At 34.5% G+C, this 12,004-nt stretch overlaps 1 protein-coding gene across 2 annotated transcripts; it reads left to right on the forward strand.

Moving 5' to 3' along the window:
* The first annotated feature begins 878 nt into the window (after positions 1-878).
* LOC112504891 (fatty-acid-binding protein 2) lies at positions 879-9,348 on the forward strand. Of its 2 annotated transcripts, XM_025108850.1 has the most exons (12): positions 879-1,005; positions 1,099-1,212; positions 2,570-3,176; positions 3,324-3,543; positions 6,589-6,664; positions 6,745-6,847; positions 7,539-7,607; positions 8,099-8,135; positions 8,221-8,295; positions 8,381-8,432; positions 8,736-8,780; positions 8,934-9,348. In XM_025108850.1, exons 3-12 carry the CDS (start codon positions 2,701-2,703, stop codon positions 9,029-9,031), a joined length of 1,251 nt encoding a protein of 416 aa, XP_024964618.1. In that variant the 5' UTR covers positions 879-1,005; positions 1,099-1,212; positions 2,570-2,700; the 3' UTR covers positions 9,032-9,348. The 2 variants fall into 2 exon arrangements, with proteins under 2 accessions (XP_024964618.1, XP_024964617.1); XM_025108849.1 differs by having other exon boundaries at positions 879-1,212; positions 2,589-3,176.
* The last annotated feature ends 2,656 nt before the right edge of the window (positions 9,349-12,004 follow it).

Below are 12,004 nucleotides of genomic sequence, written 5' to 3' on the forward strand. Positions count from 1 at the left end.
GCCATCTATTTTCATTGTTCAAATCTATCGTGGGGGTGTGGAGGATTTTGATCCTTTTGTTCTGGGAGGAATAGCCTCATTATTATAAAGTTGCTCCAAAATTGGCTTGGTTTATGAATATACCATATCAATTCGTTATGTATGAAGATGAGCCCCCTTTCTCCTCGGTCCACAGAGAGACATTGCAATTGGGTCGTTGTTTGTTTGAAAATTTCCCGAAAAGCTAATCATAGAAGGTTCCTTATGAAGTTTCCATTACGTACATGCCAGATCATCCGCCGATTCTTCAGCACCAGTTGGTTCGAACCTCCATTTAGTTTCACCCAAGTTTCATTCTGACATAATTGACTGCATTGATCTCGGTAGGTACACCAAAAGAGGGATTCTAATTGTAAGATATCTAATGAAACCGTCGCTGGAATTGAGGGAGAAGAAATAAACTAACCAAACCATGGATAAATCCAAACGAACTTTTCCCGACTTTTGGAGAGATATGTGGGTTCAGGTATATATATATATATATATATATATATATTTTTTTTTTTTCAAACCCAACCTGAACCCAAATATCCTCCAAAAAGTCGGGTTTCAAATTTTCGGAATTCCAACCGAGTTTTGCACAAACACCTTATTTCCATTCGGGATCAGTTTGAATTTTCGGATCATTCGGATTTTACATACCCCTAATAGTAAGTGGTACTTAATTAGTTATTTTTACTATTTTTTTACTAAATGTTTTGTAATATAACATTGAAAAGGCCAAAAGAGGGCCTCCCTGTAATTTTCTTAACTAAAAGGGTAATTTCTGAAAATACTTTAAACCCTGGGAGCGAGCTCTTTTAATATATTCATGTAGTTATGCCCAACTAATGCAAGAAAGAGAGAGATACCTTTGCACGCTTAACAGGACCAGAATCTTCTTTCTTCGTTCGGTTCCAGGAAAAAACCCAATTTATTTGGGGTAATCGATGACAAATTCAAAGAAAGTTTCCAAAATCTTGATCAGTTCGTAGCCATTTTGCTTTTCTCTTGCCAAAGGAAAGAAGATTAAATGTTTTGATTGTTTATTCATCGTATTAATTCGCATTCATCGTTCAGAGCCGAACAGAATATTCGACCCGTTGAAAAACCCTAATAAAGCTCTTGTTTTTAGTCCCCGAAAGCGTGATCGATCATCTTTGTTTGATACATTGCTTTCCGTGATAATTTGAGGTTAGTTTTTTATTACTATCGTAATATATATTATGCAAACGGGGGTACATGATTTACTTAGTAATTTGGTGATTTTCGTTCATAACTGTGGTGCAATTTGATAAACTGTGATGTTGAGAAGAAATATGAATGGCATGTGCCTTTTAAGTCGCGCCAAATGCGTGTTAATTTGGTCTGTTTTATGGTATTTTTGCATTGGATCGGAGAGTAATAGATATCAGAGAGATTAATTTAGTAGTTATTACGGTCCTCCATCCATTACATATAAATAAGGGAAGAAGGCCATACGCCTTGATCATTGATGCCAAATATGATACCATTCAAATGCAAGATTGATGCGACTAATTACAAGGTTCGTATGGACTTATCTATAGTTGGTTTTTATGAAGTTCAATATTAGTTGGAGTCTTTTTCTTATTAAAGGTACTAATACGTATCCTTCAAATTGAAACATGACCATTTAACATCGGAAGTCAAAATTCAGAGGCAGCATATAGAGTGTGTTAACATTTTGGTGGCAGTGAATTTGATGATTAGCTGTTTATATGAACATATTGTAAATCTACAGCTGTAGTTGTGGAAACTTGTACTTGCACAGAAAGACAAACCTGAATCGTTTTTGTATATTGGGAAAAAAAGTTCTTCAAAGTTGCTCTGAGACCAGGAATACCCTGTTCAAGATTGAGCTGCTTTTATAAAAATTCATGCTGCAAGCATAAGTTGCAACCTCTTATCAATTAGATCCTTTACCCATATAATAAAACAATTCACATGGGCACATGTTCTTCAGTACGCCTGTGAATACTCCGCTGGTATTTTTTTTAGAATTGAGAAAACAGAAGGAGATGTAAGGATCGGTACATAGAATAACTTTTTATTTGATGTGTACTTCCTTTGTGAGAAAAACCAAACCTGTCATATTCAGAAGTCAGAACTGTGAGAAACAAGAATAGCCAACTAGGAAAGAAGGCGATCTGGCATACGAATTCAAGCAGATGCTAAATGATGTGTCCTTTTACCCTTTTTTATTGATAAGAGACATGAAATCTAACCCCAAAATTCAATCCTTTATAAAAGTGTAACCTGTCATCACTAAAGTGCTAAGTGGTGAAAATTGCAATGATGAAATTCATCAAAATGCATCATAAAATTTATGCATGGTGCTAGTTTTTTACTAAGAACAGGATTCGAATCCAGGCTTTTTCAAGCGGCAAAATCTTAAGCGTAGCATCTTAAACCAACTCAACTACCTTAAGCTTCTTGGATGGTGCTACTTTTGACCATCCAATATTGATTTTTGCTTCTTGTTGATCTGCATGCTACATACATATTTTCAATGTAATTGATTCCATTACAGGTGTGCTGTTCACTTCTAGGTGGTTCATTTTTTTTCATGATTAGAAAATCTATCTTCTTCTGGGTGCTGGATTTCTGAGTTGTTGAAGTAGAGGCAAGAAGAAAATTGTGCAAAACCATTATTTGTTGCCTATGGGTCTTGATGAGGGGCGGCCTAAGTTCTTTCCAGTAGAAGCTCTTTCTGCTGGTCGATATTTGTACAATATAAGTTCATTGGTTGACAGTTCGCCCCATCATTCTAGACACTGGTACAGACCTGGAAGTGTTGCTCTAGAAGAAACTTTTAGTTGCATTTCGAAGTTTACTGGCACTGTACTGCAATGGTGTGCTAGTGGGTCAAATTCAAATATCAGCCACAAAGTATCTGACTGTTCTCATGGTTCTTTCCCTAAAAGATGTGAATTTTCTCAAACCAGTTATGTCTTTAGCACTAAGCTTGATCTCCCAAGAATTTTCTGCAATTATAGAAAAAATGCACTTCAGATTCCCGAATTTTTTAACAAGTTCTCGAGGTTTGCTATAAGGCAGCTGCTGGGAAGAGCAAAAGAGCTTCAGTTCATTCCTGCATTATCCTTAGCTGGTAATTTAGTACCACCACTAGACAATATGTGAGCTCTCTTTCTTATCAGAATTCATTCAGTCATCCTTTATCAGCTTAAATTTTATAGATGAGAAACGCTCTATATTTGTTTTAACATCCTGTGGGCTTTGCTTTTTTTTTGTTCTTCTTTTCTTTTGTTGTTTCTGGGAATCAGATATAGGAATTTTCTCGCTGTTTCACATGAAAATGGCAATGCAGTAGTGGAGAGATCATTGAATCATAGTCCGTGTGAGGTTGAGCAAAGGAGGTGTGGTGATCTTCATTATGAAAATTTTAATTGTCCGGCACATGCAGTTGAACCAAGAACTGGCATTGAGTTCCCAACTATATTGGATAACATCTTTGAAGGGAGTAATACCAGTTTAAATATGGAGGTTGATCCTTTTAACTCCATTTTCCGTTGCTATGGATCCTTCTGTTTAGTTTTTGTGTGTGTAACTGTAGCAGATAAAAACTAGAGTTAGCTTACAGGTCTCCCCCTGCAATATAGACTTGCCCCGTAAGAACGCAAGAGAAAAAGACAAAGCAGGACTCCTTATCGATGTTAGGTGCCACTGTATAAAAAAGCTTCTATCAGTTGTTTCCTTCTAACTACTACTTTTCAAATTTTACATCAAGACATGTTAAATGGTGTGCACAATCATGCTTTATGTTCTGCCGTCTTCTTGGCCAAGTATGAAGATCCCTCTGTCCCATAAAAATATCACTTGCACATTTTCGTTTTCTGTGCTAAATGAAAATTACCTTCTCCAATCTTGAAACTATTATTGTTCTTACAATCTTGATATTAACCTTCATGACATCTATCACAAATTAGCTAGATAAAAGTATTCTGAATGTTATGTCATCAATTCAGGAGAGGTACTCAAATGATGCAATCGTTATGTTTTAGTTTTTATGTTTTTCTTGTAGAGAACATCATAAATTGTATGATGTCATTTCCTTACATTTCTAGTTGTGGTGCTTAGTGTTGGGATAGAGGCAGGGATGGAGGAAGATTGTTGGGGCAAGGGTGAGCCTTGGGTGCCCTGGATTTCTATATGTGTTGTTCGTCCTTTTTGATTTTATAAAGTTATGGTTTGCCCCAAAATTTATATTTTAATAGAATCCAACGTTTTTCTTTGAAAGATCATAAAACACATTTAATGTGGAAGATGATGTTACACTAAGTTTGCCACAAGTTGTGAAACTTGTACATCATCAAACTCTGATATTTTTGTTGGATAAAACTTTCTCCATTATTACAGAACTTCTCTTTCTTTCTTTTTCTTATGGGTTGATCTGGGCAGTTAATTGCACGCTATAGCGGTTAGCAGTCATTTGGGAAATAGCAGTCTGCAAATAGTGGCTTGGAATAGCGGTATCGCGAATTGCGGCGCTAAACCCCGTAATTTGATCTGAAATACCGGTCGATAATAGTGCTATTTCTTCCCTGGTAATTTTTTTTGTTTTTGGGCTAATTTGAGTGGGCTGTTTTGTTTGAGACCCAAGTTACTTTCATTTGACACAAAGTTTAAGACTTTTATTTGACCCAAACTTTAACATTTTTATTAGGTTAAACTTAATAGAACTCGATAAATTCCAAAGTCGGACTAATTTTGTATATCAGCAATGCCACTAGGATCACTTGTCTGCAGACTCTACTTCAATCTACGATTCTACCCCTCAATCGAACTCCCCTCCACTCTCCAGACTCTACTAGCCACATTACTATTTTGTTTTCACCCATTGTCCCATACTCCCATTCTCCCATACTCCTATTTGTTGTTTTGTTTTCTCAGTTTATAAAACATAATTGTGTAGCTATAGTTTTTAGTTTATATAGATAATTGTATAGCTCGGTATTGTTTAGCCCATTCAATTTTTTGTTTTCAATGTTAGGCATCTTATTAATTTTATTTTTATTAGGGCAGTAAGTACTAGTGTATATATATATATATATATATATATATATATATGTTAATATTTATTTTATGAATGTAATTTTTTTTATGGCGATAACCGCGATTTCAAACCACTGTCCCCACCGCGATTTCCGCAAGAGACCGCGTTAACTGCTTAGGGGTTGATGATACAAATGCTGAGATTTCCATAAATAGCCCAATTGCATAACTCCAGATTGATCCGCCGATATACACTACATAACTATCTTTACTTCCTTATTAGTGAGATTGGACTTCATGGTTGGAGTATTAGCTAGCATTTTCCTCTAAGCTTTCTTGGTTCCATCCTTGCTGAAATTCATATTTTCTTGCTGCTTCTATGATTCAAGACTCTGTTCATTCTTCAAACAGTGGTGGTGCATTTTAGCACATTTTTTATGGCGAAGATATGACAACTCCACCAAACCTGTTGGAGAGTTAGAAATGATCTTTTCTGAACATCCATTGAAGTAAAATTATACAGTTGCAAGTGTCTTTTAGTAAATCAATACATAGCCTATAGTGAGGGGGACTGAAAATTAGAATCTAATTAATTTTAGTTCTCAAAAACAAGTGACAAACATTTTCTATTTATCCTTTAACAAGTAGGTGATGGATAGGTGTGTAGGAGGCATCTTCAGATCTTCTTGTCTTCAACAGTTACAATTTTTTTTCTCTATACTTCTCTGCAAATGTGAATAGTTTGCAACTTTTCTCTGATTTCCTCATTATTCACAAACCTTAGCTGTTCTCAAATATGATTGGTAATTCTATTTTCTGTCTTTTCGGTTTTACTTTTTCCAGATTTTCTGCTATAATTGAGGTATATAGCAATTTAATACCTGCATGTGTTCACGCATTCTGGTTATTATAACATGGTTAAGTCGATAGATGCTTTATTTTTATTCTTTGAATGTTAGTTATTGCCATGATAGACAACTTCATTCTCGCTACTGTAATCATGTTATTGATAATATGCATTAGAAAATGTGGACTGTTTAACTTCACATTTTGGCACGTCCAAGAAAACTTTTCTGCCTTCACGCCGACACACCTTATAAGTTGATTAGCTTTTAAGATAATTGTAAAGGCCTATTCAGTATGGGATTTGTGTGGTGTGTATGTACAATATGTATAATTCGCAGGTTATTAAACAGGCATATGCCAATGTTACGCATAGATCATGCCGAAATTTTGGTAGAAACGTTATCCTGAAACGGGTGTTATAAGTTTCTTCAAAGTCTGGCGATTTTGCTCAGTTTTAGTTAATCACATCTTAACATATGTAGAATATGTGAAAACTTCCTTTCAGGCATGCTTATCAATGGCAATACACGTCTCTATACTTTGTGACACTTACTTTCATGTGTTATAAATGCTTTTTGACTCATTGCTATGTGATTTTAGGTTGTAAAGCCAAATCATTGTTCTTTGGTTCTCTTTTCTATGCTTTCCTGTTATTAATATTAGTCTGAGCAACCTCAGTCTGTGTTTCAGGTTCTTGTTGGAACTGGATCGAAAACAATGAAAATTGTTAAAATAAAATCTTTGAAGCTCTATGCTTTTGGTTTTTGTAAGTATGCTCAAAAGCTAACTTGAAGTTTCATTTGTAGTGTTCCAGCTTGTAACTCTTATTACCTAATATTTCTATAGATGTTCACCCTTATGATGTCTGTAACAAGTTGGCTTCAAAATATGCTTCTCTTCCTGAGAATGAGGTGGACAAGCAACACAAGTTTTTTTCTGATCTTCTCAGGTATGCCACCATAACTTTTTCCATTATGGTATCTATGCTTCCCCGGAGTCACATACATGAAGTATTACCCGGTATAATGTTTTTCAGTTACCACAAGTTATGGCCAGGGTATGATAGTAATTGCAATAATAGACATCCTAAAATATCATGTGTATACAGTGTTATGGAAAACCTTGAGCTATTGTGTGTGAATTTCGATAATGTTTTTTCTAATGACCATTATATGATTAACTAAGGTTGGTGATTATCAGAAAACATAATTGAGTTTCTGCTATATATGAAGAACTAGAACTGCAGAAATGGTATCCAAACAGTCTCTTTAAATTCTTTCTAGATTTTGAAGTGGTCTCTTTCATTTGAATGGAGGGAATATTTGGAAATTGTATTCTTGAGTTATAGATAGAGTACAAAATCAAGTAAAGGAAAGCAACCTTCAAATATATTTTCTTCAAGAGTTTGATTGTACCACTGATCAATCATTAGAAAATAAAGAGAACACATGATACAATACCAAGTAACATACAACCCATCAGCTCAAAATATTTGATATATCATATGAAAGAAGCTGCTGCATGTACTTCAAATTTTCACATGCAAAATGGGAACTGATGGATGGTTCTTTTTCTAATCAATTGTTAAAATTTTCTGTTGGTTAATGTTTCATAATCAAGTCTTTGATGTGGTGCTGCAGGGAGGACATAAGCATGACCATTAGGCTTGTGGTCAGCTGCAATGGGATTAAAATCAGTACTGTTAGAGAGTGAGTTCAATGTCTATAACTTCCTTTTTTCATAGTATTGTTAACTCCCACTTTGGATGAGATGAGAATATATATATATATATATATATAGACTTGAGATCATGTGAGACCAGCCTGTTTTCGTGAGACCCGTGAGACCAACATTTTACACTTGAAACTTCACAGCAAAATGCTGTGAAGGTGACTTTTTAAAACCTTCACAGTGTTTTTGCTGTGAAGGTTCGACTTTTTTTAAACCTTCACAGTGTTTTTGCTGTGAAGGTTACGTGTAAAAATGCGGTCTCACGGGTCTCACGAAAACAGGCTGGTCTCACGTGAACCCAACCCTATATATATATATATATATATATATATATATATTTGTTAAAGTTACTATATTGATTGATGCCTCTTGTGTAAATGAGGGAATGTTGTATAAGTTCACCGGTTACTAAAACCTGAAAAAAATGAAGAATGATTTATTCTCTGAGTCCTAATTTTGTTTTTTGCAGTGCTTTTGAGAAATCACTTAGAGCCCGATTAATTAAGGTGAAACATCATCAGAGATTTCATATTTGATAGTATTATAATAGCCATATCCATCAGGGACTTTTTATTTATTTATTTCTTACAGATGAACCCTGACACTGATTATGACTGCTTAAGAAGTTTTGGTTCCCTTTTCTCGGAGGATATTCCAATACAAGCGGTAATCAGTTGTTCTATATATTTTGTTATGCTGCATAGTTGTACTTGGTTCTATCATAAAGATGATACATGCTCACAATCTTCAGGGAACAACAATAAACTTCCAAAGAACAGCTGATGGACATCTTGTTACCGAGAGTGAGTGTCTCACCGTAATGAATGCTTGACGTATATTCATCTCGCTTAATGCTCAAAAGGTCTGGCCTGTTCTTTGGACCAGGCCAGCTTATATGGTTGTTTAGGAGTCACCATGCTGAAAAAGGGCTGATGGCCTGATGCGGACTGGACCCAGAGGTCAATCGGTCAACAATGCTTTCATCTGGGATGGACTTTGGTTGGCCCTATCGATAAAAACACTGTAATAAAAAGATAGTGAATCAACAATCTTACTTTTTAAAATTTGAATAATGCCTTAGCCTTTCTTTTCTTGATTTTATGCAGTTGAAGGCAATAAGATCGGTGCAGTTCATAGTAGGGATTTGTGCAGTAAGTCATTTGTTCTTGTTTTATTCGTCTTTCTTTTACAAGATAAGAAGAATCCCTCGTTTTGATTCTTCAAAATCGATCACTTTTGATGAATCTTGAAACTCAACCGAAATATCGAATGGATAGATGATAAATTTGGATTGTTGTATTCAGGGGCTTTCTTTGACATGTACATCGGAGATGGTCCCGTCTCTGAGCAGACAAAAACGGAGATTGGACAAAATGTCGCAAATATAATGAGAAGCTGCTAATTGCTCCTCCTTTCTAGCATTTCGAATGATTCAGAATCCAATATTGTGTTCCAGACCCTACTTTCGAGTGAGGCATATTGGGTTGGTTTGAAGTTTTATATTGTGGCATGTGTTTTCAAGCAGCAAAGTACAAAAGGGCTATGGTTAATGTCCATAGAGTTGAATGTGTTTCTATAGTGCGTTTGTTGAACTGTTTCTATCTCGAAATATACATAGCTTCTCATGAAAATAATGGTATGATGTTCTACAGAATCGACAACGTGGTGATGCATATGTTTGTTAAGTATATAATATTTATATACTACAAATTAAACTCACACTCTCCTCGCTAGTGGCAAGACTTGAACCTTTTACCTCTAAAAAGTTTGGATTACAAGGTAAAGTTAGGCTAAAGGCTCTTTGGTTTATTGTCATGTTTTACTTGCCTTTAGTAACTACGACACTAACTCACCTTCATGTTGTGGTTTATGAAGGTGAGGGAAACACGAACCACTCTAATGTCATTGTGTTAGCTAAAAGTTGATTATTTATCAAGTCAACGATATTGTGTTAATTATACAACGGCATTCGAAAGCTTAAGACCACCTCAGAACATGTCGAAGGATTTTTGACCTACTGCTACTTAGGTCCGGTAGCCCCTGCTCTATACTCCATCAACATAACCGGCCGATCAAGACTATGGTGGTGTTTGGGATTGTTTATTTGAAACAACTTATGTTTTTCATATAAAAAACACCTATCAACTTATTATAAGTCGGAAAGGTTTAACTTCTTCAAAAACTTCTTATTACCGGTTTGACACTAGTATAAGTTGTTTATCCAAACATTCAAAAGTGTTTATTATTGGTGCCACACCAGAATAAGTTAATAAGTTGTTTTCATAAGCAATCCAAAACACTCCATATATCTGACATACTAACTAATGGCTAATTAAACAAGATCAATTCAATAAACTAAAAAATTAGTGGTTTATTATTGCCAAACACGTTCAAAAGACTAGTATGAAGCATGTTAGGCTTAACGATTTGGGGTGATTAAAACAAGCATTTGTTTAAGGTCAAATTAAATTAAGTAGATATATATTTTAATTGGGCTTTTAACTTGGTGATTGAATTTTAAAAGTATAGTCTTTTTTTTAAAGGTAGATGTAGGGGTCGTTTACCAAAAATTTATTCAATAAGTGTTTATCGGTAATATTTAACACTATTACTTGCTTATCGAGTAAGATTTTAGTCCACCAAAACAACACAATATGTAATAATTTACCAGATAAGCTCTTACCGTGGTAAGAGTTGTCGTCTTCACTTACTGGGTAAGACTCTTGTTCCTTGTCTCGCTCTTACCGGGTAAGATTTTTGGTCCTTGCCACATTCATCTCGTAAGGTAATGTAACATGGTAAGCGCTTACCTGAGTAAGCGTTTGATCAACGTCCCCGAAAATATCTAATTATTTTTTCTAAAAGGCCGTTTACCGAACGCTTACGCGAGTAAGAGCTTACCAAGTCATGTTATAGCAAGAGCCATGAATCTTGCTCGGTAAGAGCGAAGACAATGACCGAGAGTTTTACCTGGTAAGTGATGACAACGACGACTCTTACCACGATTACCGCTTACCGAGTAAGCGTTTGGTAAACGGCCTATAACTTTACTTCTGAATGAGACATAATTGAGACCCAAAATTTTGTAAAAAGCTAGATTAAGTTCAAAATCAACAAAATCTTTAATTAGTGAATAAAAAATATAATAAACAAATATGTTAACCGGTTGGATTTTGAGAATATAAATGGAATATTTAAAGAAAAGACTTGGTTTTAGCAATTTTCAGGTTTTCTGTATTCATACAAGACGTTTTTGTTTTATATGAACATATAAATCCACATCCTCTTAATAAGATGATATGATTTTTTCCAAAAAATCAGAAGATATTTATATCATTAACAACTGCTATTGTTCAAATAAAATCATTATTGTATGTTTTAAACGTGCACGAGACACCATGTTTAATTGTTTGTGTATTATGGTTGTTTGACAGTTATTGAATGGTTTGGTGTAAAACAATTAAGTGGTCAGAATGATTAAGAGACTCTGATGAGAATGCTGAATGGTTGAGGGGGACACATGATACAAAATCATATAGAGGGTTTTAAAGACATTTTTTTTTTGTCAAACAAGATTTATCGTTTAACGATTCAGATGTTGGCTTTTAAGAGATAAACAAACAACCCTTAGAATAGGTCAAACAAAGATCTTGGAAGATTCAAGAATCATATATAATTCCAACAAACTTTAGGGTTGAAAAAAAATATACTTGTAATGGAGATGCAGGGTATCAATCCCCGTGCTTCTCGCATGCTAAGCAAGCAAGCGCTCTACCATCAAAGCTACATGCTCTTTTACCATCTTATTATGTTGTCTTAAAAGTTAAACTACATTTTTGGTCCCTAGTGTTTACACCCAATTCCGAAGACCGTCCCTGGACTTGGATAAATATAGTCATTGTCACAATGGTTTACATTTTGCTTTGAAAATACTCCTCAACTTAACTATGTTAATTTTTTTCAGTTATGTTAGGGATATTTTTCTCTTTTTAAATAAATAATTTAGTTTGTATATTAAATGTTTTTGTCATTTTAAATAAAAGCATAGTTGTCCTAAATATCTATGAACTTGCAAGATTGGCTAATGATTGTTCTGAAATAGTCATGTCGATGCTAGAAAAGTAAAAGAGATGGAAAAGGTAAGGGCAATGATTGACTAATTAAATGAAATTTTAGTTGGTATTAAAAAAAAGGGTGGGCTAATGGCACCCGAGGGTTTACCAATGACACCCCTAAAGCTTAGTTCATCATTTTGTTTTTTTTTTGTTTTTTTGTTTTTTTTGCTGTTTTTACTTTTTATTTTTTTCTATTTAAATTATTAATTAATTTTTTTACTTTATTATTTAATTATTTTATTGTTTTATTATTTAAATTA

The sequence above is a fragment of the Cynara cardunculus genome, unplaced genomic scaffold (assembly GCF_001531365.2).
Source record: "Cynara cardunculus var. scolymus isolate 2C unplaced genomic scaffold, CcrdV1 Un_Scaffold_7249, whole genome shotgun sequence".
In the NCBI taxonomy this organism is placed as follows: Eukaryota; Viridiplantae; Streptophyta; class Magnoliopsida; order Asterales; family Asteraceae; genus Cynara; species Cynara cardunculus.

Bases quoted from the DNA above. Each gene is read 5' to 3' on its own strand.
- LOC112504891 (XM_025108849.1), top strand. From the start codon at position 2,701: ATGGGTCTTGATGAGGGGCGGCCTAAGTTCTTTCCAGTAGAAGCTCTT. The intron at 7,608-8,098 runs GTGAGTTCAATG...TGTTTTTTGCAG, and splicing joins AAAATCAGTACTGTTAGAGA to TGCTTTTGAGAAATCACTTA. The intron at 8,136-8,220 runs GTGAAACATCAT...TATTTCTTACAG, and splicing joins TTAGAGCCCGATTAATTAAG to ATGAACCCTGACACTGATTA.